General features: G+C 33.3%; 3 protein-coding genes across 3 annotated transcripts; 2 read left to right on the plus strand and 1 right to left on the minus strand.

The window, feature by feature from the left end:
• Window positions 1-420: 420 nt before the first annotated feature.
• On the plus strand, window positions 421-6,131 carry LOC105124226 (glutamine-dependent NAD(+) synthetase). The gene is made up of 13 exons (XM_011024152.1): window positions 421-920; window positions 1,046-1,351; window positions 1,543-1,766; window positions 2,006-2,109; window positions 2,322-2,456; window positions 2,606-2,774; window positions 3,254-3,389; window positions 4,065-4,203; window positions 4,466-4,642; window positions 4,926-5,093; window positions 5,260-5,355; window positions 5,445-5,573; window positions 5,647-6,131. The coding sequence occupies exons 1-13, from the start codon at window positions 727-729 to the stop codon at window positions 5,860-5,862; spliced, it is 2,193 nt and encodes a 730-aa protein (XP_011022454.1). The 5' UTR covers window positions 421-726; the 3' UTR covers window positions 5,863-6,131.
• Window positions 6,132-7,046: 915 nt separating this feature from the next.
• Window positions 7,047-10,323, minus strand: LOC105124228 (luminal-binding protein 5-like). Its single transcript, XM_011024153.1, has 8 exons — window positions 10,130-10,323; window positions 9,517-9,784; window positions 9,223-9,437; window positions 8,890-9,132; window positions 8,288-8,767; window positions 8,042-8,196; window positions 7,873-7,955; window positions 7,047-7,790 (listed from the first exon to the last, which is right to left on the minus strand). Exons 1-8 carry the CDS (start codon window positions 10,182-10,184, stop codon window positions 7,289-7,291), a joined length of 2,001 nt encoding a protein of 666 aa, XP_011022455.1. The 5' UTR covers window positions 10,185-10,323; the 3' UTR covers window positions 7,047-7,288.
• A 4,543-nt stretch (window positions 10,324-14,866) lies between these two features.
• Window positions 14,867-19,898, plus strand: LOC105124232 (beta-amylase 1, chloroplastic-like). Its single transcript, XM_011024157.1, has 4 exons — window positions 14,867-15,532; window positions 18,209-18,419; window positions 18,521-18,637; window positions 18,748-19,898. Exons 1-4 carry the CDS (start codon window positions 14,988-14,990, stop codon window positions 19,639-19,641), a joined length of 1,767 nt encoding a protein of 588 aa, XP_011022459.1. The 5' UTR covers window positions 14,867-14,987; the 3' UTR covers window positions 19,642-19,898.
• The last annotated feature ends 7,960 nt before the right edge of the window (window positions 19,899-27,858 follow it).

Here is a 27,858-nt window from a genome sequence, read left to right on the forward strand (position 1 = left end):
TATCTCATGTCAATCAGTATAAGTATAAAAAAAAAAATCAAAATGCAAATCAGTGTTTGGTTTAGCAGCAGTGAAAGGGGATTGTCTCCTTCCACTATACTTGGGTTCGAGCCCTGACGTGTATGCCTGTCATCTTCGCGGTGCCTTACATGTCTATTGGGTTTGCAAGATATTTAATGGGTTATAGAAATTAGTCGTGGTGCGCGCAGCTGGCCGGACACCCAACATAAATAAAAAAAAATCAAAATGAATAGTCGGATTTGAATGGGAAAAATAAAAGGGAGTAGATCGAAGTCAATTTAGTTAAGGTTGACACGTACATTGATTGACGTGTCAAAACAAAGTCAGTCACCCAAGCCCGTCAAAGGATCCTGGAATGCCAGAAGGCCCAGAACCCAATAGAAAAATTGAATTCAAAAAAACCCACCCTCTTTCTTCCATTCAATTCCTATATAAACCACAAAAGGTCCCTCTGAATCCTAATTTAACGGAATAGAATCCAATCCCAATTCCCAATATTCCAAGCACCAAACACAAGGCTGCCAAAAATCCCTCTCTTCTCCACCCAACCCAATACCTCATTGTCATCAGTCATCACATCTAGAAATTACTGAAATTCTTTCATCCTTTCTCTTTAAAGATTTTTGAGCTCCTCGGTGTTGTTTTTATCGAGTGGATTTTGACACTTTTGAGGGGTTTTCTTGGATTTTAGGATTTGAAAACACCATGAGGCTGTTGAAGGTAGCTACTTGTAACTTGAACCAGTGGGCAATGGATTTTGACTGTAATTTAAACAACATAAAAGAGTCAATAACCCAAGCTAAACAAGCTGGTGCAGTCATTAGACTCGGCCCTGAGCTTGAAATCACTGGTTATGGCTGTGAAGATCATTTCTTGGAACTTGACACTATCAATCATGGGTCAGTTTCACTGTTTGTTTTTGTTTGTTATTTTTTAAGATTGTCATTATCTGGTTTTTGTTTGTATGGTGTTTTTACGTTGCTGAATTGGAAATTAATAGTAAGAGTTTGAATCTTGATTGCAGATGGGAGTGCTTGAAAGAGATATTGGTTGGTGATTGGACAGATGGGATATTGTGTAGTATAGGAATGCCTGTAATTAAGGGATCAGAGCGTTATAATTGTCAAGTTTTATGCTTTAATAGAAAGATTATTATGATTCGTCCAAAAATGTGGCTTGCAAATGATGGGAATTATAGGGAACTTAGGTGGTTTACAGCATGGAAACACAAAGATCAGCTTGTGGACTTTCAACTCCCTAGTGAAATTGCTGAGGCTGTTTTACAGGAATCGGTGCCTTTTGGTTACGGATACGTGCGCTTTTTAGATACGTAAGTGATAGTGGCTTTCTGGTGGTTCCTTTTGTTCTTAGTTTGATTTAGTTATGGTTAGATTGATAATTTAAGGGTTGATGTAGGCACTGCAGCGTGAGTGTATTCATAATGATTATTGATTTTTTTTTTTTTTGTTATTGATATTTTGTTTCAACTAAATGATAATATTTGCATTTATTCATATGCAGAGCTGTTGCTGCGGAAGTTTGTGAAGAGCTTTTCACCCCTATCCCTCCTCATGCTGAGCTTGCGCTCAATGGGGTTGAAGTGTTTATGAATGCAAGTGGAAGTCACCACCAATTGAGAAAGCTTGATGTTCGTCTTCGTGCTTTTATAGGTGCTACTCATACTCGTGGAGGAGTATACATGTACAGTAATCAACAAGGATGTGATGGTGGCCGCCTTTATTACGGTATACAGATACTCTTAGTATCTTGGTGATTGCATTTAATTTTAACACTGCTTTTATTCTGTTTAGATCAAATATCTCCTGAATTTCATATAGAAGCTTACATGTTGCACTTATTTTGGTTTTTATGATTTGATGCTTACAACTTTTAGTAAAACTGCTTATTCTTTAGGTAGTGTTTTAGCATGTTTTTAAAACAGAAAATTGTTTGAAATTTGTGGTTAAAATTTCTTTTGTCACAGATGGGTGCTCATGCGTTGTTGTGAACGGAGAAGTGGTTGCCCAAGGCTCACAGTTTTCTTTAAGGGATATTGAGGTTGTCACTGCGCAAGTGGATCTGGATGCGGTATGCTATACTTTTGCACCCCTGTAGAATATGGGTGTCCATGGATTGCAGAAATATTTTATTAGAGAGCATTGTGTAACATATGTTTGTCAGCTGATTTTGCTTTTTGATAGAATATTGCAGCATTTTCAGAAGCCTCCATATTACTATATTTTCATGTTTTATTTTTGAGCATTTTGCTCTGATGCATGTAGTCTCTTTCTTGATGGCAGGTTGCTAGTTTAAGAGGATCTATCAGTAGTTTTCAAGAACAAGCAAGTTGCAAAAACACAGTATCATCAGTCCTGGTGCCATACAAGCTCTGTCAGCCTTTTAACTTGCAAATGTCCCTTTCTAGCCCCCTTCAGGTTTCCTCTTGGTCCTCCACTATTGGTAAATCAGGAATGCTTGATGTTAGCACCTGAGTTTTGAAGACTATCAACGAGTTTTCTAGATTATGAAACCTGTGAGTCAACTATCTAAGTTTATTGAATTAGGCATGATTTATGATTTGTAGATCAATTATCACTCTCCTGAGGAGGAAATAGCCTTTGGTCCTGGTTGCTGGCTATGGGACTATTTAAGAAGAAGTGGAGCTTCTGGATTCTTGCTTCCTCTTTCTGGGGGAGCAGATAGCTCCTCTGTGGCTGCTATTGTTGGCTGCATGTGCCAACTTGTTGTAAAAGGTCAGATTTTTCAATGTAACTGTTTCACTGTTTTAAGTTTACCCTTTTGTTCTAATTCCAACTACTGAAGGAGCTCATAAGTAGCCCAGTTAACTAGCCACAACTATCAATACAAACATCCAATTGCCAATTGCCTAGAGCTGAATTCAGTACCCAAGTCACTATCCAGGATTGCTTAGATAGAGCTAAGTGAAACAGTATTCTTTTAGATAATCCCAACTATGCACATTAATGAATTAGATTGAGAATGTTTAGTTCATAATTATATTGGGAGAGGTTTTTAGCAGGTATTAATCATGAAACGTAGCTCTAGTTTATGAGGTTGTTAGGAGTGGACTAAGAAGAGTTTTGAGGTAGTATCTACTCTGCCACCAGACATAAATTTATGTGCAAAATGCTTTCAGTCGTGTGAACTCGAAACAGCCATCCCTAAATCCTATGATTACTTTTCATTGGTTCCTTATGCATTTTGATTGCAGAAATTGAAAAGGGGGATGAACAGGTCAAAGCTGATGCAATAAGAATTGGGAATTATACTGATGGGCAGTTTCCTACTGACAGCAAAGAATTTGCAAAACGAATATTTTATACTGTATTTATGGGTTCTGAGAACAGGTTGGTACAGTGCATAGAATTGCTGCTCATCTTCTTTTTGTTGTTGTTACAGTTGTTTTACAGACAGGCTCACAGGCTCAGTATTGTCAATGCTATTGTAGGAACTTGCATTATTTATAGCAACCATTAAATTTTCTTTGATGCTGTCTGGATTATCAGTTGGCTGTGAATGTAAATCACTAAATCTTGGGAACTAATTTTTTGGACTGGTCCGAAGATTTTGTTATTTTGAAACATGAAAGTAGAGCTCATCGTTATTTTTATTTTTTTTCCCAACTTTATTTCCTAGCATTTAAATTTCTGTTCAGGACCAAACAGTTACTCTTGACTTGTTGCAAAACTATAACATTGTTAACTCATAACAAAAGATTCCTTAACAAGTTCAGCCATATTAATGGGCTTTCATGTTAATGCATGTTGTTGATTGCTTTAGGATTTGGTATAAACACCATATTTTTTGTGCTTGTCTGCTGTCTAGAAGTGGTTGTCAAGTAGAAAGATGCAGTGAATCTCCAAAGAGGATTGCTGGGATTGATTTGGGAGGAATTTCAGTTATTGACTAGTCCCATTGCCAGAAGCTTATCTTGTTACTTAATAAAATTGTTTCATTCTTCGATTGATTGCAATAACTTGAGCTAGTGTAGTAACTGGATTTATTTTTTGTTTCCCCTTCAGTTCTGAAGACACAAAAAAGCGAGCAAAGGATCTAGCTGATGAGATTGGTTCATGGCATCTGGATATTAGCATAGATGGTGTTGTTTCTGCTCTATTATCTTTGTTTCAAACACTTACAGGAAAGCGACCACGTTATAAGGTAAAATGATGTTTAGATAAACAGCCCCCAGTGGATGGCTTAGGAAAAAGAACTGCCTCCATATTTTCTTTCATGAGTGCTGTATGGTAGTTACTCAGATTATGCTGTGATGATTCAGGATCAATGAAATCTTAGCATTGGCTTTAATTTTCTTCCAGGAGCTATAATTTTAAGAATACCAGAATTTTTTTTTAATTAAAAATTTGCCTGGATGGGGACTGAGTGAGCTTTATGATATCTTTTTATTTTTTCCATTTTGCAGGTGGATGGGGGTTCTAACATTGAGAACTTGGGGCTGCAGAATATTCAAGCTCGAATCAGGATGGTGCTGGCATTTATGTTAGCCTCGCTCTTGCCATGGGTTCACAGCAAACCAGGGTTTTACCTCGTTTTGGGTAGTTCTAATGTGGATGAAGGGTTGCGTGGTTACCTAACTAAGGTACTGGATTACTTAGAATCCAGATATTACATGTTTTTAGTTCTAAAGCGAACTGTTTTTCTTAGTAAAATTGATTACTCCATCACTGCAGATCTGTATGGAGTATAGTTTAACGATTTGAGTAGAATTTTCACTTTTTCTAGTTTTGTAAATCAGATATATTAAGTTTTTCCTATTAAGTGAATTGGTTCTGGGAGCTTGATGTTGATATGACCAATAGTTAAAATATTCAATTGAAATGGTCCATCTACTTTTGGGAATTCACTTTTCATGTCTTTTGCAGTATGATTGCAGCTCTGCAGATATAAATCCAATTGGAAGTATTAGTAAGCAGGACCTTCGAGCATTCTTGCGATGGGCTGCTGTCCATCTTGGTTACTCTTCCTTGGCAGAAATTGAAGCAGCTCCACCAACAGCTGAATTGGAGCCTATACGTTCCAACTACAGCCAGGTCAACTTTCATTAACCATATTCATTTGCCACGTTATAGACAACAGCAATCTTATAGATCTTTAATTGCATGCCCGTGCTTGTCTCAAACTGATGCTTCTGCCTCTAATATTTATGCTTCTATCCAAGTGATAACCTAATTCCAATGCCCATTCTGCATGAGACAGCTTGATGAAGTGGACATGGGAATGACATATGAGGAACTCTCAGTTTATGGAAGGCTGCGAAAGATCTTCCGCTGTGGGCCAGTGTCAATGTTTAAGGTTTGGTTTGGGACTTGTTATTATGTATTATAATTGACTCATTGCATTTGAAGTCTCACATCTACTGGTGCTTTTATCCATGATTTCAGAACCTCTGCTACAGATGGGGGTCGAGATTATCTCCATCAGAGGTGGCTGATAAAGTAAAACACTTCTTCAAGTACTACTCCATTAATCGGCACAAAATGACTGTCTTGACACCCTCTTACCATGCTGAGGTATTGCATTGTAAATCTGGAACTTCAAACCATTATTGTAATTCAAAAAACTGATATTCCTGTCTTTGTGCAGAGCTATTCACCTGAGGATAACAGGTTCGATCTGCGTCAGTTTCTCTACAATGCAAGATGGCCCTATCAGTTTAGCAAGATTGATGAACTTGTTAAGGAGTTAGATGGTGATAAAGTTGCTTTTGGAGAAACTAGCGACCAGGATAAATCAAGAGCAAATGGATTAGGGATGGGAGTTGTAGCAGCAGGCTCAGGCGATCCAAAATCTGGTCTTTAATTTGAAGAAAAGGCTTGCTTATCCGCTCATTGTGTGCAAATAAATATTTTTCACCATATTTGATATTCAATTTATGTCAGGAAAATAAGTGAACAATATTTTCTTTTTCATCTGTTTCCTTGGGATAAAATGTCTCTCACTAACAAGAACGGGTCCATTCACCCCACTTACGATATATATTCCTTCGTTAATCCTGAGAGAACATCTTGTTCCCTTCTCTAGTTGATAAAGCAGATATGCATGCTTTGTGTGCAGTCTCTATTTGCTTTACTCAAGTCTCAGTTGCGTTTACCTAGTTTTTTTCCAAACTAGCAGTGGAAAAAATATTTTCTAAACTGGCAGTCAGAATTTTTTTTTTTTTTTCTTGGGCATGTTACATTCACATAAACAGAAATCTTTGGCATGTTGATGCCTGTTCCATGCGCCAGCAGGTGAGCATTTCACTAATTTTAGGCAGAAGCTCTTGGGGTGGTGTTTCTTTGTTTTTATGAATTTATCTTCTCATTATGGACTATGTATTTGTCCAGTCATTATGGAACTAGATGGTAAGTAGTAGATGTGTTATTATCAGGAGGGAAATGTTACTGGCTTCTCATTTTTTTTATTCTCTCTCCTTTGAATAGGAAGCCAGCCTATTACTTGAGAAGAAATAACTATTTTTATTAGAATTAAATAAGAAATTTGATGGAATAAATGAAGAACGGGATTTAAAAAATGAAGGGAAATTCCTTCTGCTCTACCTTTGCAATTAGTTAAATTGTGTTAGATTGGTAATTATTTATTTTTTTAACCATATTAGTTTGAGAAATATTTTTTCTACCTTGCGGAAGAGAACCAAGAAACCACTTGACAGCGCTAGTCTGGGCATATTCACACCAAAACCAAGATTTCAGTCAGGTTTTTTGGGTTTAAATGCCTGCAAATTGGATCAGATCGCCGTAACTTCTTCTGAAATAAAAGAGGAGCAATAAAGGACAAGCCCTTTCGTAGGTTGGGAAGTGCTTCCAAGGAAAGAACAGATCCACGACACAAGCAAACAAATAATGAGGGAGAAGACGACTGCTTGTCTTGTTTGCGGCTGATTTTGCAAGTAATTCTCTGCAGAAAACAAAAGGTCCTGATTATTCAAGACCTCATAAGATCTAGGGCCCTGTTTCTTTCATCGTGCACAACACTACCCAATCTTGTATCAAGAATATGATAATCATCACGGACCTTCTAACTCGTAGAAGGTGTTCTAAACACGTAGAGAAAACAAACTATTCCATGTATTTTTAACCTCAAAAAAATTAAAAAAAGGGATATGTTATTTTAACCCATTAGCTTCTAGGATCAACAAAATTACAATGTCCTCAACTTCATCTAGCCTACATCCTCATCGCTTGCCCTTGCTTTCCAGCAGGGCTAGAAGGAAGCAGAAAGATTCTCAGAGTTCATCTTGTGAGTCATCCTCGGAATCTTCAGCCGATCCACCACCTGCAGCTCCACCAGATCTCTGGTACACGGCAGTGATGATTGGGTTGCAAACAGCTTCCACCTCCTTGAGCTTCTCTTCATAGTCCTCTTTCTCAGCATTCTGGTTGTCGTCCAGCCATTCAAGGGCCTCCTTGGTAGCAGTTTCTATTTTCTCCTTCTCATCAGACTCGAGCTTGTCAGCAAGCTTATCCTTGTCGTTAATCTGGTTTTTCATGTTATATACATAGGTCTCCAAACCATTACGAGCATCAATCCTCTCCTTCACCTTCTTGTCCTCCTCGGCAAACTCCTCTGCCTCACGAACCATCCGCTCAATTTCCTCCTGGCTCAAACGACCCTTGTCATTAGTGATGGTGATCTTCTCTGATTTACCAGTGCCCTTGTCTTCGGCCTTGACATTCAGGATACCGTTGGCATCAACCTCAAACGTAACCTCAATTTGAGGGGTTCCCCTGTTACAGTCAAAGGATCAGTAAATATCAACTCCTAGAAAAATAATGGAGCATGTGCTGGAAACAGGTACACGAGGCAGACCTTGGAGCTGGAGGAATGCTGGTCAAATCAAATTTACCAAGCAACCTGCAATCCTTTGTGAGACTCCTTTCACCTTCAAAGACCTGTAATCAAACCAGAATCGACCCAATTAATATACAACTAATTTTAGTGTCAAATAATAGAAAAGTACATGTAACAATAATTTTACCTGAATGGAGACAGTAGTCTGCTGATCCTGGTAAGTGGTGAAAACTTGAGATTTCTTGGTTGGAATAACAGTGTTCCTTGGAATCAACTTGGTCATCACTCCACCAACAGTTTCAATACCCAGGGTGAGGGGAGCCACGTCCAATAGAAGAATATCTGCATCCAGAAGTGGCCATTGTCAATCACAGCTCAACTAAAATGGTTATTTAATATCATAGGGAACCACATTCAAAAGAAATGGCTATACCTTTGGTTTCATCACCGCCCTCTCCACTCAATATACCTCCTTGTACAGCAGCACCAAAAGCAACAGCCTCATCAGGGTTCACACCCTTGTTAGGCTCCTTTCCATCAAAGTAATCCTTAAGAAGTTGTTGAACCTTTGGAATTCTGGTACTTCCACCAACAAGAACAATCTCATCAATCTGATTCTTCTCCAAACCAGCGTCGTCCATAGCCTTCTTCACAGGTCCCATGGTCTTTCTGAACAAATCGTTGTTCAACTCTTCAAAACGGGCTCTGGTCAGTGGCTCAGAGAAATCCATGCCATCATAGAGTGATTCAATCTCTACACGGACCTGGTGCTGGCTACTAAGAGCTCTCTTGGCACGCTCACATTCCCTCCTGAGTTTTCCAAGAGCCCTGTTGTCCTTGCTGATATCCTTTCCATGCTTTTTCTTAATCAACTTAATGAAGTACTCCATAATCCTCTGGTCAAAATCCTCACCTGCAATAAAATAGACCGCGTGAGCTTAGTATCAACAATCGCAATATATCATTAGGAAAAAGAACACAGAATAATAACAGAAGCAAAAGGAAAACTAAAGCAGAGCTAACTATCATTCTCACCTCCCAAATGTGTGTCACCATTGGTGGAAAGAACCTCAAAGACACCGTTGTCAATTGTCAAGACACTGACATCAAATGTACCACCACCAAGATCAAAGACAAGAATGTTCTTTTCACCACCCTTCTTATCCAAACCATAGGCAATAGCAGCGGCAGTTGGCTCATTAATAATTCTAGCCACATTGAGTCCAGCTATGACACCAGCATCCTTGGTAGCTTGCCTTTGGGCATCATTGAAGTATGCTGCAAAATGAATCAGACCACCAAATCAATAACAGTTAACAACTGATGAAACCTTTGAAAATAACTTACGTGACCAAAAAAATAACTAACCAGGAACAGTGACAACAGCATCCTTAATTTTCTTTCCAAGGAATGCCTCAGCTGTTTCCTTCATCTTGGTCAAAATCATAGCACTAATCTCTTCAGGACTGAAGACCTTGGTCTCCCCATCCTTAATCTTAACTTGAATATAAGGCTTTCCATCCTTATTCACAATCTTGTAAGGCACAAGTTTCATGTCCTTCTGCACCTCTTTATCCTCAAACCTGCCAAACAATAAACCTTAGTGGCCAAATCATTCCCAAAAGCTTACAATAACAAAAACATAGGAAAATCATTTATTACTTTCTTCCAATAAGTCTCTTGACATCAAAGATGGTCCTCTCGGCATTGACAGCCGCCTGATTCTTGGCTGCTTCACCGATCAACCTCTCACTGTCAGTAAAAGCCACCCACGATGGGGTAATACGGTTTCCTTGGTCATTTGCTATGATTTCCACATGACCGTTCTTGTAAACACCAACACATGAATATGTAGTTCCAAGATCTATTCCAATAACTGTTCCTAGCTTCGTTGCCTCCTCTTTTGCAATCGAAATCGCAAACAAACACCCTATAACAATAAATAAATAAATATTTAAAAATATATCCAAATTAATGTCCCGATTCTAATTTACTATTATTTAATAAATAACTAAAATCTGGCACTGCTAATAGATACTTTTGATTATCGCACTATAAACGACACCGTTCAGCAGCTAAAATAGTAAATCGTTTCCTAATTAACGACAACAGCGCTATAAACAAACAAAATGTGAACAGATCTAAACGGAAGCGTATACGAGCTTAAAAAAATCAATCCCGATCTGCAGCATTATCTCTATCAGAATCAAACCAGATAAAAAGAAGAATAGAAAAGCGAATCAGATCTATCAAGTTGAAGAGATCGAAAACACACCGAATAAGAGAATCGCGGATACCACAGCTCCACGTGCTCTCCACGTGCCCGCCATCGCCTTCTCTCTGTCTGTCTCCTTCTCTCTCTGAATCTACAATGGAGGAGTTTCTGGTTGTTTTGAGAGTGAATAATATTACCGAGAGCGTGTGATGTTGAGTTCTACTTGTTTCAGTGTTTCTCTTCTGTAACGCGCGTTAATGAGCTTTATATTAGTAACGAGGCTCCATTGCGTAGCTTGAGGAACTGAAACAAGAACATGTCATAACAACTTACGTGGACCAATAGTAGTTTGAGTATGATGCGATCGGCCAATTAAATTCGAGCTCTTGCTGGGGTGATCGTGGCCGTTTGTTATTGGCAATTATTACGTGTCTTGGTCCAGCCTTCCAGGTTTGCTTGCATTGTTTTTCTAAGGTCCAATATATTTGGAAAATCTCACGGTGACCCCAGTCGAAAATTTTATTATTTGTGATAGTGACGTGCATGTTAGCCCAGTACCACATGCAACTAATGCTTTTTAATTTTGGTCGTTTAATGAAAACAAATTAAAACCTTGTTTATTCGGTAGAAAAGTTTTTTTAAATTATTATTTTTAAAATATTTTTAAATATTTTAATATGTTGATATAAAAAAATATTTTTAAAAAATATTTTAATATATTTTTAAATAATTTAAAAAAAAAAACTTTTATCATGATATCAAACATATTCAAGTTGTCTAGTATTCCAAATTTTATTTTCTTTTAATTAATTAAGTATATAGGTTTTGTTTTTATAAAAATAAAAGCTTCTATTTTCATCCATACCCTAATTAGCACATGGATTAATCATAATGTATTTTTCTCTCTTTTTTATCAGTTTTTTTTATTGATATTTTTATTTAGTTCTTATATGATGTGTTTATAGTATTTTAGAGTTGATAATATATTTTAATTTACTTTTATATGGTTATCATATTATCAAAAAAAAATCTCAATATTGTATTAATATCAAAAAAAAATATTTCATCATCGGGTTAGCATAAAAAATATCACAGCATCAAGTTGATATTAAAAAAATATCATATCAACACGGTATGGTTTATTTTAAAAAAAGTTTAGTTAAATAAAAAATCATTAGAAAAATTTAGGTTATTAAATTTTATAGAGTCAATAACTTAGTTTGTGAGTTTAATAAGATAATCTTAGTTTTTTTAGTTTGTGGGTTTAAAAATATTTTTTTTTCACTAATTGAACTTGATTATGTTATTGTTTATTTTTCTATTTGTCATATAGTTTAAACAAAATAGTTTTGAAAAAAAAAATCTTATTAAATTTTAGAAAATCCATGGTTCTGTTAACGGGTTTAGCGAGTTTAACTTTTTTTTAATTTCATCATTCGATACTAGGCTAAATAAGAATTAAGTTTCATAATGTGTTTTGTTTTACTTTTTATAAAGTTATTATAATTTAAAAAAAAAAGAGTTTTAATATTGGTTTGACGTTTGATTTTGCAAACATCTATTTTTGTTATTATATGATTCAAAAATTATTTTAGAAAATATAATTGGTTTACCCATCAAACCTGATATGTTTATTTTTTAGTTTTTGATCATTTAATTTTTTTAATTGTTTTTTTATATTTAATTTTTTTTAATATTGAATTGGTTGGAAAATATAATTCATGATTTATTTATTTTATTTTATATTGAGTTATTACAATATCAAATAAACATATATTTTAGAGCTGATGTTTAATTTTACTAGCATCTATTTTTTCATGAAATTAAATAAAAATAATTTACAAAAATAACAAAGTTATTAAATTCATTGAAGTTCATAGTTTAAATTATATGGTCACTGAGTTCGATTCAACCTATCATTATCTTAAAATTAAAATTTACTATTTTACCCTCTATTTTTTTATTTATAAAGCTTTGTCTAAGAGATAAAATGATGTTTGCATACAATTAATTTTCACTCTTTATTTGTTTGAGGACAATAATGCCTTTTCAATTTTTATAACATTATAATTACCATATTACCTTTAAAAATTAACAATGAGAACCTTTGATTTAGGAGCCTTGTAGTAATTTTGACTTTTTAATGAATAGTTAAATTATTCTATTATCCCTACCATCAAAATTTTATTAGCCTTGGCTTTAGGGGTTTGATTGTAATTTTATAATATATATATTTTTTATTATTGTTTAGTCATAGAGGTATTTTTATGTTTTTATGAATCAATGAATAATATGATTACTCCATTACTTTTGTCATTCAATTTTTTTAGCCTAGAACCTTTAATTAGAGAGGCAAGGTCTCCAAGAGAAGCAGGTAGATACCTAGCATCTAAACTTTTTAAATTCAATTAACCTTTTGTTGGTATTTTTTATATATATATGCGTGTGTGAACTCCATCGTTATATTTATTTGTTAATTTTATTTTGTTATGTATTAATATTTATAGTTTTATTTATAGTTTTTTTAATATTAATTGCTTTTGTAAATGTATATACACCGGCATATTATGCACGAATTTGTATAAAAATGATGTATGAAAGTATTATATACTAGTTATGAACATGGATGATAATGGGTATCTATGAGGAAGGTTTTACAATACATATACTCAAACTTAAGCTTATTTTTTTTTTACCCAAACTTGATTAAATATAAACCAAACATGATTGAATTAGGTTTCTAGTATCTATCGGTTATTAACAACCTACCTTACCCATTCCCTTGTTTTGTTATTGATTTGATATCCATCCAAAGTCACCATTCAAGATCATCAATATAACATTTAAGAAATTTATAGCTATTTTCACACCTCCAAATCTTGGGTGCGATGAATATATATGATATAATTTTTAAAACAATAAGTTAACAAACCATATCTTCTCCCTCAACTTTAAAAATCTCTAATATTACAATAATCTAAAGCTATGATAATACATCACATTGGTGTTTGTATGTATCATAATCAATTCTAACTTCCATCTCTTCTCAACAAATCTAGATGAGAACCTAACTAAGATTAGCCTGAAAGTTATTCTAAAAGTGACCCAAACTGGTAGTAATCTTTTCCTCTTCCTCTCATAAGAAACACTGGATTCTAGCATAATAATAGAAAATAAAAAAACTTGATCTAGCTTATTCATAAAAAAATACAACTTTTATTTAATTGTTTGATTTCTGCCACAATTACACTGTAGATAGCGTGTAATGGTATCATTTGGTTTTGGAGCAAGCAATTAAATCTCTTAATCAACTTGGATTTGATCTTGTTGTTTCATAATAGAAATATTAGTGCAAAAAATGAAAGAGAAAAAAAAGCTAAAAGAAAGGAGTAAGAAGACATGACTGGAGAATGAAGACGTTACAAAGGAGAGCGAGTTTATGTACACAAAAACCTTAGATTTTTTTATTTATATATGCTTGGTATAAAATGTAAAATTTTCAGACTTTAAGGTTATTTATGTAATTCAAGTCGGGTTCGACTATATTCATACCTTACCAAACTTGACCTTTTGACTTCCAATGTTACCCAAATCTTACTCGAACAGAAAAAAAAATCCTTACCCATTCGAATCAGTATTCATCAAGTTTTAATGAAATTATCATCCCTAATTATGAAATGTGGGATGAAAGGATATAAATAATGAATAAAGAAGTATGAGATATACCTAAAGTTACCATGTGAAATTTATTTATGATATAATTTTATACGAGAAATAATGAGATAGAATTTTGGATAGGATCCAATATAAAAAAAACTTTACTAAAATTTTATCAAATTTGATAAATTATATAAATAATTTGTTTAAAAATAATATAAAATATTAATTCAAAGTTATCCAAGAAAATAAATCCATGGAGTAAAATCTAGTAATATTATGGATGCAAATCCAGTACTGTATTGCATCGTAATATCCACCGAAAATGATGCATATATTAATTTATTTTTTATCCAGTATACAATACATTTAAAAAGTTAAAAGATAAGGTATCTGAAATACAAAAAAAAATAACTTGTAATAAGTAGAAGAGATGAATATAGAAGTTATTATTTAAAAGAGAAGATTTAATTGCATGGAACATATTGATTATACAAGCTGATGTTAATAAAATTGTTAATAAATAATGACGTTATGTCATATAAAACATTGGTTAAATTTTATATGACATCACAGGTTGGTATAGAAATTGTAGTTTCGTTTTGTTAGTGAAATTTTTTTTTTTTGTATTTAAGTTTAGGTTTTTTATATGTGTATGTTATTTCTGTAATATTTTAATTATTTATTAAGTTTGCAGGGTATTCAGTGAATTTAAAAATTAATTATAATATATATAAGCTAACCCAAATATCATGTATTATCAAATTATCAATTTAATTGTGTTTATTTTATAAAAAGTTTTTTTTACAATAGTGTTATAATTAGAATTTTATTATGTCATGATGTTTTTTTTTTTATCCTCCCATCTTCTTATAATTTATGCCAACTCATTTTTTTTTAATACTGCATTTATTATAGGCGATAATTTTAAATGTTGTGTTTTTCGACCGCAACATGAACTTATTTCGTTATTTTTTTTTATCTGTTTTTTTTTTGCCATTTTCTTTTAAATGGGGTTAATAAGCAAAAATACCAGGCAATCTCAGCCATCAAAATCACTGGACCCCACAATTCGCACTTTTCATTTCTACAACACGAGGGAGCCTATCACTCCTAACCAAGCTCAACAATCTCTCTCTCGCTCACAAAAAAAAAATAAAATAAAATTCCAGCAAATCTTTTTTATTTTTTTTAATCTTTTCTGCTTTCACTTATTTCTTTTCAAATGAAACCCAACCGGTAATCACTGAAAATTCGATCAATGGCGATCGCGTCTCCATCGACAACAACGTTTTCTGCTTCCTTCTGTTGCAAACGAGCTGAGTCTACTCACCCAACTCTCTTCCCTTCTATCTTGCCCACTCAACGGGCTCACCGCCTTCCAACTCGCCGATTCGCGATCAACTCCCGACTCAACTCCTCAAAATTCTGCGGTTCCCTTTCTCCTGACAATGGCGGAAGCCAAGATTTCGAGCAGTACGAGCTTCAACACGGATTCACTGGCCCGATGGAGCGGCTGAAGAAGGGATCGCCAGTGTACGTGATGCTGCCGGCGGATTCGGTGAGAAAGGATGCAAAAGTGAGGAGGGTTAAGGTCTTGGCGGCGTCTTTGAGGGCGTTGGTGACTGCTGGAGTGGAAGGTGTGGTTATGGAGGTTTGGTGGGGGGTAGTGGAGAGGGAGAAACCTATGGTTTATAATTGGGGAGGATATTTGGATCTTGTGGCGTTAGCCAGACGGTGTGGGTTGAAGGTTAGAGCTGTCTTGGCTTTCCATCAACATGGCATTGGACCTGGAGACCCTTTATGGTGAGAACTTATTGATTTTGGATCAATTGTTTTAATTTCTTGTTTTGTTAGTTAATCGTGTTGTGTTTCTTTTAGTTTTAATACTGGGGGTTATGCAAATTGGTATTGATTTTGGGAATTCGAGTTTGTTGTGGGGGTTTGATTTAATGTGTGGAGATTGGAGGTGTTTCTTTTTGTTAATTGAAAGTTGTAATCGTTTTATGATTATTACGTCAAGTCTTCTGCTCTAGGCCTTCTCTTTGTTATTGTATACATCCTATCTTCGGTGAATACTTTTGTCGTTGTTAATGTCTTCATTGCAATTCTATCAATTGTCATTTTATGAAATAAATGTAGGTGGCTGTGGGAATACTGAATATGTGGAGTTTTTTAGTGCATGTCTCAAGAATGTGATAATGCTTGACTGTACTGTGTTACTGCTTGCCCATTGTCAGTGGAATTATTTTATAATATGGGCTGTTGAATCTCGCGAAGCTGTAGAAAAATGTAGAGCCTAAGGTGTGATGAATCAGATAAATGAGTGAATTTTTCTCTCAAGAACTCGGTTGAAGATTTCTTCGGTTGTCACATACTTTGGAGGAAGGCCGTGGGTGCATTTTCCTCCCTTCTCTCTCTTGACATGGCTAGGTGATTGGAACTCCTTAGGGCTGATTAGAAACATATTTGAAATCAGTTTTTTTAAAAAAATTTAAAAATTTATACTTAATTTTTTTTTTTAATGTTTTTGAATTGTTTTGTTCTGTTAATGTTAAAAAAATATTATTTTGATGTATTTTTGAGCAAATAATATTTTAAAAAGCAACTGCGACCATACTTTCTAATACACCCGTATTAAATTCTAGCAAAGTTGTAAAAGAATAATTGAGTTCAAAATGTAGAGCCTAATCATGTGAATTTGAGAAATTTTTCCCTTGATAACTCAATTGAAGATTTCTTCAATTTGTCATACATTTCAAGGAGTAGGTTTTGGCTGCAATTTTTGCCCCTTTCCCTTCTAGCATGCTTAGGATAGTGTTTGGATACTGTCTGAGATAAAAAAGATGAAGACTATAAAGACAAGATTGACAAAATAGAACAAATAGTGATAAAATTATACAACATAGATTAATATTTTTGTATAGTTAATGGTGGACAAGATATAATAAATATAAAGAAGTTTATTTTACCCTTAACATGTATTACCGTCAAACTTATATATTTTAAAAAATAATTAGATTTTTTTCTTGGTTTATATTGAGTATTGAAATTAATAACAATATAATAACTTTAGTTATAAAACCCAAACCGCCTGGCGAGTCGACCCAAGACCTGAAGCTTGGACTAGTCTAGGTTTAAAAAAATAGAGGATGAATATACCCAATTTAACCTGATAAAAATCCAGGGCAAATTGTGATCTGGTCGACCTAGGATAAAACCTGGTCAAGACCCGTGATTTTTATTTTGATTTTTTTTTTGTCAAAACAACTTTGTTTTGATTCTTTTTAAAAGAAATTTTTCTGGGTCAACCCAAGTTTACCTTTTCGACTTGTGACCCAAACCTTGCCTCAGGTCAAGTTTTAAAACTTTAATCATAATTATTTTTATCATTATATGTTCTAATTGAATAATTTTGGAATTAAAAGTTTTTTATAATGATATTTTAAGGAAAAGATATAATAAATATCATATGTGAAGACATATTTTCTATGCATCTTTTGTTTTGAATATACAGAAATTCACATCAAAATTGTCCTGGAGAAAGGTTTATTTTCATGTCTGTCATTTTAATCAAACATGGTTTTGTCTCATTGTCTCCATTTTTTTTTTTTTTTGTCTCGGGACGCTAACCAAACGTTATCTAGGTGATTGTATCTCCCTAGTTGATGGTTTCAATGTGTGTGCAAGACCTACTTTCACTTCCAGTAGTTTTATCCAGTGAGTTTTATGTTCTGTGTATATAATGGATGGATGGAACAGTGTGTTATTTGTCTAGGATCTTCATTCTGATGGAGTACCAATCCAAATAAAATTGAAACAGCCTCTAGAAAGTTTTGGAAGACATTCTCAGGAAAAGTAAAAGTATGCATGTAGTGTGGTCAAGGTTCCGCGAATCAAGCACAATGCAGTAGCTTTTACACATTCGATGAATGCTGATGATACAAATGGTTTTATTCTTTGGATAGTACTATAAGTTTTACAACATTGGTGGTCTGAACCATGTAACCATGTTGATCTTTGGCTTATACAATCCCCTCCTATTTTTTTTTCATCTGTCTTGAGTAACCTCTTAGTCATAGATCATTGACCAGATTGCGTGTTGCTTTCTTGGCAAATTTGAAGTATTTTTTTCTACCAACTTACCTTGAACCTAAAGTGTTTGGTTCATGGTCTGGTGTGGTGAGGGCAACCTTTTGCCTCTATTCTTCTTTCTTTGTTGGGCTTCTGGTAGTATTTGAATTTAGTGAGTCATATTATGCATATGTTGGATGCATTTAATTTTGGCACCATAAGTTGTCTTACAGACATTTTTCAAAATTATTGGTCTCACACTGTGTTTCAGGGTGATAATCTGGTCTGAAAGAAAAAATTCTTTTGACAAATTTGATTTGATAATTTTCCCTCAAGCTTCTTGTTTAGCTTTCCTTCTTGTTTGTCTATATGCTAGTGGCTCTAAACAATTTGTTTTATGTGTTGAAGGATTTCTCTTCCTCAATGGGTGCTTGAAGAGATGGATAAAGATCCAGATATAGCGTATTCTGATCGATTCGGTAGAAGAAACATGGAATATATTTCTCTTGGATGTGACATGTTTCCTGTGCTGAAGGGACGATCACCACTCCAAGCTTATTCAGATTTTATGATGAACTTCAGAGATGCTTTTAGACCTTTTCTTGGTTCTGTCATTACGGTGAGATGATACTGTTTTCAGTGCAGTAAATCACTGCTTCAATCATTGACAACAGATTCTTTGATGTTGTAAGTTACTTTTCCTGATAGGTCATTTTGTAGGGGGTCCAAATCGGCATGGGTCCTGCAGGTGAATTAAGGTACCCTTCATGCTCATCACAGGAGCTCGCATGGGCTTGGCGTTCACGTGAACTTGGAGAGTTTCAATGCTGCGATAAGGTACAGCAATAAGTTCAATTTACTTGAAAGCATCTAAATCTTTCATGCTTCATAATGGGTTGCTCCAACCCATTTGCAATCCCTGATCGTCTTGATTTGACTGTTTGCAGTATATGTTAGCATGTCTGAATGCCTGTGCTCATGATGTTGGAATGCGTGAATGGGGATCTGGAGGCCCGATTGTTGCTGGGAATTTGGTGCATGGCCCTGACAATACTGATTTTTTCAAAAGGAACGGCGGATCTTGTAATACCCCATATGGGGAGTTTTTTCTTCAATGGTATTCTGGGATGCTGCTGCTTCATGGGGAAAGGATATGTAGGGAAGCCAAGACCATCTTTAAGGGCACTGAAGTTGATACTACAGCCAAACTGGCCGGGATCCACTGGCATTATGGCACACAATCTCATCCATCTGAGTTGACAGCTGGCTACTACAATACTTCAAGAAGAGATGGGTACTTGCCGGTTGCTCGCATGTTCGGCAGATATGGTTTCGGTTTATGCTGCTCCGTCTTTGGAATGAGAGACGTGGAAGAAAAACAGACAAACCCAGTTAGCAGTCCAGAGGATTTTCTTAAACAGCTTTTATTGGCAGCCAGGGTCTGTCAAATACCAATGGAAGGTGAAAATTCTGCCACCTTTTTGGAAGAAGAATCGTTTGAACAGGTGCTAAAGATGACAAAATTCTTTTCATATGGTCCTGGAAACCCCTCATTTTCTTTCAACTTTATGAGAATGGACAGATACCTCTTTGAACAACATAACTGGGCTCGCTTCACTCGTTTCGTAAGGCAAATGTCAGGGTCCAATATTTTTCGAGCCAGATTAGATTTTGGAGGCGATGTACACCGAACTTCAATGTCAGATGCTGTAAAAGCTAAGAGTTGCATGTACATATTGTTGAGGAAGAAAGATTCAAACCCATATCCAAACCAGCAAGACAAATCTTACAGTTCGACCGCCAACACTCGGTCTATGTACCTTACCTATAGCAGTACATAACGTGATGATCTCTGATAGATTGTCGCCAAATGTGCAGTGATGCCACGCTTTCAATCATTTTTTCCCCTTAATCATGCAGGGTTCTTATTATGGACCAGATTAATTGTCTGTGTACATCTTGCCTCTCTAATATTTTTGAAGTGGCCGGCGTCTCATCAATTTGTACTTGAAAACATTTCTTATGCTTGTAATGATACGTAGTACATATCTGTCCTCCCTGCATGGTGAATCGACCCCTGTCGGCTTGTCTAAAATTATATGGGTGTTGTGACATGTCGATGGTGCTTTATTATTATTATTATTATTATTATTTATTTTGTATATTTGTGGTTGTGGGGTAGCTCTTCTCTCATTTCCAATCACCCTCGAGTCTAAAATTCTCATTACAATTGTAATTAAAGACAAAACCAATATATATATATATATATATATATATATATATATATATATATCTTTTCCTGGATTGTAATATTGTTGTTTTTTAGGAGTAAAAAAAATATTTTTTCTTGTTGATTTGATATTTAAGAATTGTTTAGGAATGTCTTTATTTTTTATTATGCTTTTATACAGTAAAATAAATTTATTACTCTTAAAAAATTCTTAAAAAATTATTTAAATCTAGTCAAGAATCTTTTTGCGCATTTTACCTTTTTAATATGCAGTAAAATTATAAATTTGATCATGAGGTTTAAAAAATATTCCATTAATATAGAGGTATTGGTGTCTTTTCATATCATTTTTTTTTTTTTGTAATTGTTGGTTCCGTTAAATGTGATATTTAATTATTATGTTTTGAATTAAAAAAGTTGTTGCATGCATCAATGCTTGGGAAGCATCATGTATTTTGAATAGCATGTGTGGTATCTCCTAATGTTTAAAAATCTGCTTTCAACATCTCATTTTATTCTTCGTTGTGTCCTCTTCCTTGATAAATAACATGAGTAATCTAAAAGTTTCCGGTTTATCGTCAATGGTCCCTTTTCCTTTCTCCCTTCATTTCCTCTCCTGCCCCCTAAAAAAATAAATCTAGCCCTCATTGTTGTTGGTTTTTCAAAATCCATCCTTTTAGTTTTGATTTTTGATTTTAGTTTTTTCTTTTTTAAAGTTTTATTTTTTTTCAATTTAATCCTTCAATTTTAATTTGTATATATAATGTTTTTCGATTCAGTTCTTTTGCTTTTGATATTTTTTCCCTTGCCTCTTTTGTTAAAGTTTTTATAATTTATAATTTTATCATTTAAATCAAGTTTATAGTTTTTTTTCAATAGCAATAATATTAATTTTAGTTTGGTCCTTCTTCTTTTGATTTCTTATTTATATCCTTTGCCTTTAATCAAAGTTTTTAAATTTTTAAAATTTTATCCTTCAAATCAATATTTTTATTATTATAATAATAATGATAATTATAGTAGTTATAATAATAATAGTGATAATGATAATGACACTAACAATATTACTAATAATACTACTCATAGTGATAATAATGTTAATAACAGCAGTGATAATAATAGTTTATTATGATAGTAATAGTGGTACTGATGGAGATAATTGTGTTAATAATATTAATAATAGTAATAATTGCTATAATAATAATAATAATAATAATAATAATAATTTATTATGATGTGATTATGATATCAATAATTATAGTGATGATAGTAATAATTGTGACAATAATATTAACAACAACAACAAGAAAAACAACAACAATAATTAAGATGATAATAACATTACTTATTTATAATAGTAATAATAGTGATAGTTGCAATGACAGTAATAATAGTAGCAATAATAATAATAAAGATGCTAATAGTAATAATAGTGATAATTCATCATTCAACGTTAAGCTTGCTGGGGAATGAGTTTCATTGTTCTTTCATGTACGATATTTCTAGTCTAATAAACCAGGTTACGAGTTTGAAAAGTTGATGTGGCCCGACCTCCTCTTTTACCTTTTGCCTTATTTTTTTTTAATTTTATCATTCAATATTAGTTTTTTAAAATAAAAACCGGTCATCCAGGTTTTCTTTGAACCTATTAAATAAACTAATTCATATCGAGTTAGCTCTTATATAGTTTGATTAGAAACTTGTGTTAGACAAAGATCCAAGTCAAAGGATTTCAATATTTATCTTATTGCATGAGTTTAATAGCATTAAAAATAATCCCCATGCTTTTAATGTTTTTTTACATTTAAAGAAATTCGATTCAGCTCATGGTAGAGTGCGTGTCAATGGACTAGTAAAAGCTAAGGTTTTTGGTGTTTTTACAATAACAACAAATACTATATGCAATTTTATATTTACTATGGATTGGAGCACTGAATGTTTTTCTTTTCAATTTGATCTTTAAACTTTTTTTCTCCTTGATATTAAGTTCTTTTGAGCCTAAATTGATGGCAAATTGCTTTAATTTGTTGACTAAAAACTAAATTAAAAGTCAAAGGATCAAAGTGAAAAAAACATTAAAAATAGGTGGTGATTTTAAAATTAGCATTGACACTTCACTTTAGTCTTTGTACTTTTGATAATATAGCTTTTCTGCCGCTTTAGTTTAAACAAATTCAATTTTGCCCTATAACTTGATTTTTTTTAATTCTTGGTTTGGGAGAGAAAAGAGAAAGCCACTAGATTTCGACGTAGAGAGAGAACATGTTAGTTAACACCAATCTAATCCATAAAAAAAGCTAATTTTAATGTCATTGGATAACATTTAATGAGAGGAGTTCATCTAAGATGTTCTTTTACAATATTCTCATGGCTTGTTATGGTAGACCTGACCTCATAAATATTTTTTTAGTTCTAGTTGATTTTGGGCTTTTGACCATTTATTGAGTTATTTAAGATCATAAATGGATTTATCAAGATTTATAAGGTGTGTTTTAAATAAAAAATAGATTGAAAAATAAATTTTGACGCATAACAACCGAAATCTTAGGCGTCATTTATTTATTTTTACTTAATGCATTTTTAGCCCATTAAGTTAAAAAAAATAAATCATCCTTTGTTATGCAAATTTATCTCTTTTTTTTTTATTTTACTTATAACTTTTTTTATTATTTAACTTAAAAAGATCATTTTTTCCTAGTTCCACACATTGCCTTGTTTGTTTGTTTTTTTTTACTTTTTAAGTTTGATAGAAAAAGAGTCTCACTTGCTTGATTATTGTATAATTAAATAAAAAATAATTTAAAAAATAAAAATATATTAAATTTAGTGGGATGGATGACTCGAATCACTAGTTTAACAGTTTTACTCAAGCTTACCCAAATCGTTTTTTAACCTTTTTTTTGTTGAATATTTTTATTTTTAATTTTATTTTTTGAATATTGAGTTATTTTAAAATTAATCATTATTATTTATTTTAATTTATTTTTTATAAATTATTAAAATCTTGTAATCTAGATTACTAGATAGAACAATTCATCTATATTAATCAACCTCAATTTTTTTTTTTTAAAATAAATATATCTAATATATGACTGTGCTAGTGTTGAGAAAAAAAAGTCGTACAATATATGTCAAATCATGAATTAATGATTTTTTTTACTTTAAAAAAAACATGATACCAGTGCTTAAATAGGTTTTTTTCGCCATTGAAAGAAAATAATCCGGCTTGCGGAAAAACATGGGACAACGGACTAGTTACAAGTAAATGACGTGGCACATAAGAATATAATGAGGTTATAATGCTATATATCAACTCCTAATTTTTATTTTTTTTCTTAATTTGATCCCTATAGATATGTTTTCTTTCTTTAAATGTCATCCACCTAATCAGTAGGCTCACCAGATAAAAATTAAATTATTTTACAAGATCATGAGGTTGAATAACCATATAATTAATTTGTTTTGTTTCTTTTCCTTCTCACATCGATCATGCATGGTTTCAATCTAGATCAAAATTTATTATTTTTACTTAAAATATCAAAACTGAAACCACAGACATCCCATCGTCTCAAGATGAACACATATATATTGGCTGTCATGTTGAGCTTGTTTTGCTTGTTCTGGTAAATGGCATCAATCTGTTCTCTCAGCAAAGTCAATGAATGTCAAGAACAGCCCTGCATGCGTTTGGCTGCGTAAAATTTAAAACAACTCATCATATCAATGCCATATATATATTGAATGCTATAATTATGTGAAATGTCATGATTCTGCATCATTATCCGTTGCTTCCCTTTACTTGTAAGGGCCAAGGACCACAGCTCCTTTTCCAGCTATGTAATCTGCAACTTGCATATCAATAGGGTTAATCTTATGGACAAAACGTTTCGCCATATCACATCGTGAAGGATGGTAACCATTGATTGTTTTTGCAGGATACATTAATGGGATCCACTAATAAATTCTTCATAAGTGCTTTCAGGACAAATCTTTTCGTTAAATTAAGAAATTATTTTAATATTGCAGGCACCTGCTAATTAAGCAAGGTCATCTTGTCCTTCCTCCTCTTTTTATAGCATCATTAATCAGGTAAGGTAATACGGGGGGACACCTCTTCTTCTTCCCTTGAGAGATATTTTTGGTTCTCAAAAATGTAATCAGTTTTTAAGCTCAGACCCAAGTCTTCAGAATCATCATCAGTAGTAAAGAAACAGAAGGATGGACAACTAGTGGAACTTTATTTTAAACAGTTGGTAGCTGTGAAGAAATCCTGCAAAATGTTTGACATCCCGAATGCAAAATAATAATATAAGATGTAAGTGTTCATCATGTTTTTCCTTTCACTGAGGAAACTAAATGGCCTATCTCATACTAAGAAACATGATTTCTTCTCGTAACAAAGCCACTATAATCTGTGGCCCCAACTAAGTCATTTTGCTTTGACCTTAGGAGACAAGATGCCCTTTTTAATTACATGAAAGTATGAGAAAATGCAGGAAAGTTGAGGATTTTCTATCTTCTAGCCATACCAAAAAATGTTTTCTATCATTTTTATATACCATACATCCCACAGATTCAATATTTAAAGGTTGCACTATCAATTATTAAAACCTCCATTGCTTGCAATCATAAATTCCAGCCAAGTAATATGCAGCCAGCAGTTTACCCATCTCTAATGATGTTGCCAGTCTTAGTTGTCATGCCAATGTGGCTAACCTCACTCCTTCCCTCAGCACCATCAATCTTAGGTACAATACAACTAAAAAGGAAGAAAAACTCAGTACAATAGCATGCAGACAAAGAAAATTTATTGGTAAAAAAAGGAAGAATAAAGAAAAAGAAAAAAGATTGCTTATAAATTCTAACTATTAACCCCAAGATGGACTAGGGCATTTTTACAATGAGGGTTATTATTAGGTCTTGGTGGCTTGGAAAACCGTAGCTTAATTTAGCAAGGAATTAATTTTCAAAATAATGTTGGCTATAAAGGTAGAAAGGGAGACAAATGGTGTAAAAGAAGAGGACTCATTATTAAAGTTTATAGAGAAAGATGCAGGAAGGCTGAGTGGTCATCTTTAAGAATTGTTATGATATGACTCGCACCATCACTTTTATCATGATTTGAATGCCGGAAAAATAAGAGGGCTAGACGTGTTTTTATATTCTTTATGGAGGAATTAGGGGTCCCCTCCATGAGAAGCGACAAGCTCTGTCCATTACCATTCTATGACGCTATAAAGAGGTGCAGAAGCAACTTTACATACTACGATACACTAAGCAAGCACCATGAACAGCACACGTCGAGCAATTCTTGTGGACTTCGGTATTTGACATTCTGTATAGGATATTATTGCAGTTACAACCTTTGTCTATTTTCATCCTATTGGTTTCTTTTAAATTCAACCTTCTAATTGTTTTTAAGATGATTTCATTTGTAGAATTCACTGATACTTTCCTAATAATTTTACTTATCCTAGTACAAAAAATCTGTGTTTGAAGACGAACGCGCCGTAAGCTGGAGCGTTAAATATTGCATATACAATGAATAGGGCATCGCCACTTCTACTCTAGTAATGGGTTATTTATACATTTAATTAATTAAGTTTATACATTAATATGGAACAGATTAACATTTACTCTTGCAATACCATTTCTAGCTCCAAGTGATCAGATTAACATAGGAAGTGTTTTGCTACAATATTTACAAGAAAGTAATATTAGTTTTATCACCTTCCAACACTTTAATCTAGCTAGCTAGGAATCAATTCAACCAACTTGCTATAAAATAAATGTAATGCTTACCTGCTCTAGATTTGTTCTTTTAGTTCTTAATTAAGACATGGACTAAAACCTAACCAGTCATATCTTGTCTTCATCCTATCGTGTGGAATTTATAGGCTAGAAGGTAAAGTGACAGTGATCATCGGTGGAGCTAGCATGGACAGAAGAAAAGGAATGTTAATCTGGTTAACAGTGTAATCCGCATATGAGATAGGAGCTATTTGAGGATTGGAATTTCAACTTATTTCAGTCACATGCTTAAAAATAAAACATTAGTAGTACTTTCTTTCAAGAAATCTCATAGTTAAAGTTATGTTTTGCCGTGAATGTTTAGCAGTTTATTGCTTGTTAGAGCATATTAAAAAAAAATTAAATTAAATTTAAGGTTGGAATCTTATATTTACTTACATTCTTTATTTATTACTATGTATCTTCATTCTAGTTAAAAGTAAAGCTATTAATTTACATTTTTAATTTCTTAACATCACTACTTTTGCTCTTTTTTCTTTCTAATCTCACATAATCTCACATCGTTGAACCCTCCACATGAGTTTTCAAGTTTTTAGATTGTACATATTGGTCCTCTAGGTTTGTCAATGTAAAACTCTGTATAGATTTTGAGGTATTAATTGATTTATAGAAAAATTTCATGGTTATTAAATATACCGATTCATGAGTTGTGATTGCTTGATGGTACGTGGAGAATGGGCAAGAACAGAAATGTCCAATAAACAATGAATAATTTGTTACAGAGAAATTAACATCTATTATTTGTATCTAATATTATCGGTTACTGATATCATTACTGATTTTTATTAGCAATAAATTTTTAATTTTATTTGCAATGAATTAGATAGTTGCTAATAATTTTTTTATTTTTTATTTTTAGCAGTGCTAGCAATCTCAAGCAATAAGAGGGCATGGAAAGAGTAGTGGGCATGAAAAGAGTAGTGGTTCTAGAAAAGGAGGAATGAGAAGTAATGTTAGATGTTATAATCTACACAAGTATGGCCATTATGCTTGTGAATATGAATGTCTTGTTAATAATAAAGAAAAAACAAACTATGTAGATGGAAAACAAGATAAAGAGTTTACTTCATTGATTGCATGCCTAGCTAAGAGAGATTGAGAGCAAGATTTGTAGAATCTGGATACTGCAACAGGACTGGTAATAAAAATATATTTGTGAAAGCTTGACGAATCTGTTAATGACAATATTACTTTTAATGATCATAACAAGGTGCAGATTAAAAGCAAAGATGACATTTTTGTTCGGCTAAAGAATGAAGCAAATGAGTTTTATTCGCCATGTTTATTATACCTCGAAGAATAATATAATGAGTTTGGACTCCCCTCTTAAGAAAGGATATGGGATTGATATGAAAAATCATTGCCTCACTATAAGATGTAAAAAATGGAAGTTGATTACTAGAGTTGTTATGGAAAAGAATAGGATAACTGCTACAATTCAGATTGATAGTGCGAAATGTTTAAAATCTTGTTCAAGTGATTCTTCTTGGCTTTAGCATTAGAGAGGTGGCCATCTTAACTATTCTGGGCTGAAACTATCAGCAAAGGAGAAAATGGTGAATAAACTACCTCTTATTGATCTTCCCTATTAGATTTGTGCAGGTTGTATTATAGCAAGTAATCCAAAATTCTTTCTCTAAAAAAAGTCACTTGAAGAGCCACTGAACCACTCCAATTAGTGTACTCGGATATGCCTGTGAACCTATCAAGTCAACTTCATTTGGTAAAAGCAACTAGCTACTCTATTCTTTTCATTGATGGTTTTAGTCACAGAATCTGAGTTTACTTTTTGAATAAAAAGTTAGAAGTCTTTGGAGCATTTAAAAACTCAAGGCGTAAGTGGAGAAGAAAGTGGCTATGCTATTAAAGCTTCGAGGTCTGACAGAGAAGGAGAACCCACTTCATAAGAATTTCATGAGTTGTATGATTATCATGGTCTTTGATGTCCTCTAACTGTTCTAAGGTCACCTGAAAGAAATAATAGAACCATTCTCAATATGATTTGCAATATGTTGAA

Source organism: Populus euphratica, unplaced genomic scaffold (genome assembly GCF_000495115.2).
Source record: "Populus euphratica unplaced genomic scaffold, PopEup_1.0 scaffold4.1, whole genome shotgun sequence".
NCBI lineage: Eukaryota > Viridiplantae > Streptophyta > Magnoliopsida > Malpighiales > Salicaceae > Populus > Populus euphratica.

Bases quoted from the DNA above. Each gene is read 5' to 3' on its own strand.
- LOC105124226 (XM_011024152.1), top strand. From the start codon at position 727: ATGAGGCTGTTGAAGGTAGCTACTTGTAACTTGAACCAGTGGGCAATG. The intron at 1,352-1,542 runs GTAAGTGATAGT...ATTCATATGCAG, and splicing joins TACGTGCGCTTTTTAGATAC to AGCTGTTGCTGCGGAAGTTT. The intron at 5,094-5,259 runs GTCAACTTTCAT...TGCATGAGACAG, and splicing joins TACGTTCCAACTACAGCCAG to CTTGATGAAGTGGACATGGG.
- LOC105124228 (XM_011024153.1), bottom strand. From the start codon at position 10,184: ATGGCGGGCACGTGGAGAGCACGTGGAGCTGTGGTATCCGCGATTCTC. The intron at 9,133-9,222 runs GTTAGTTATTTT...TTCATTTTGCAG, and splicing joins TGCTGTTGTCACTGTTCCTG to CATACTTCAATGATGCCCAA. The intron at 7,956-8,041 runs GTAAAATTATTG...GTTTGATTACAG, and splicing joins AGACTACTGTCTCCATTCAG to GTCTTTGAAGGTGAAAGGAG.
- LOC105124232 (XM_011024157.1), top strand. From the start codon at position 14,988: ATGGCGATCGCGTCTCCATCGACAACAACGTTTTCTGCTTCCTTCTGT. The intron at 15,533-18,208 runs GTGAGAACTTAT...TATGTGTTGAAG, and splicing joins GGACCTGGAGACCCTTTATG to GATTTCTCTTCCTCAATGGG. The intron at 18,638-18,747 runs GTACAGCAATAA...GACTGTTTGCAG, and splicing joins AGTTTCAATGCTGCGATAAG to TATATGTTAGCATGTCTGAA.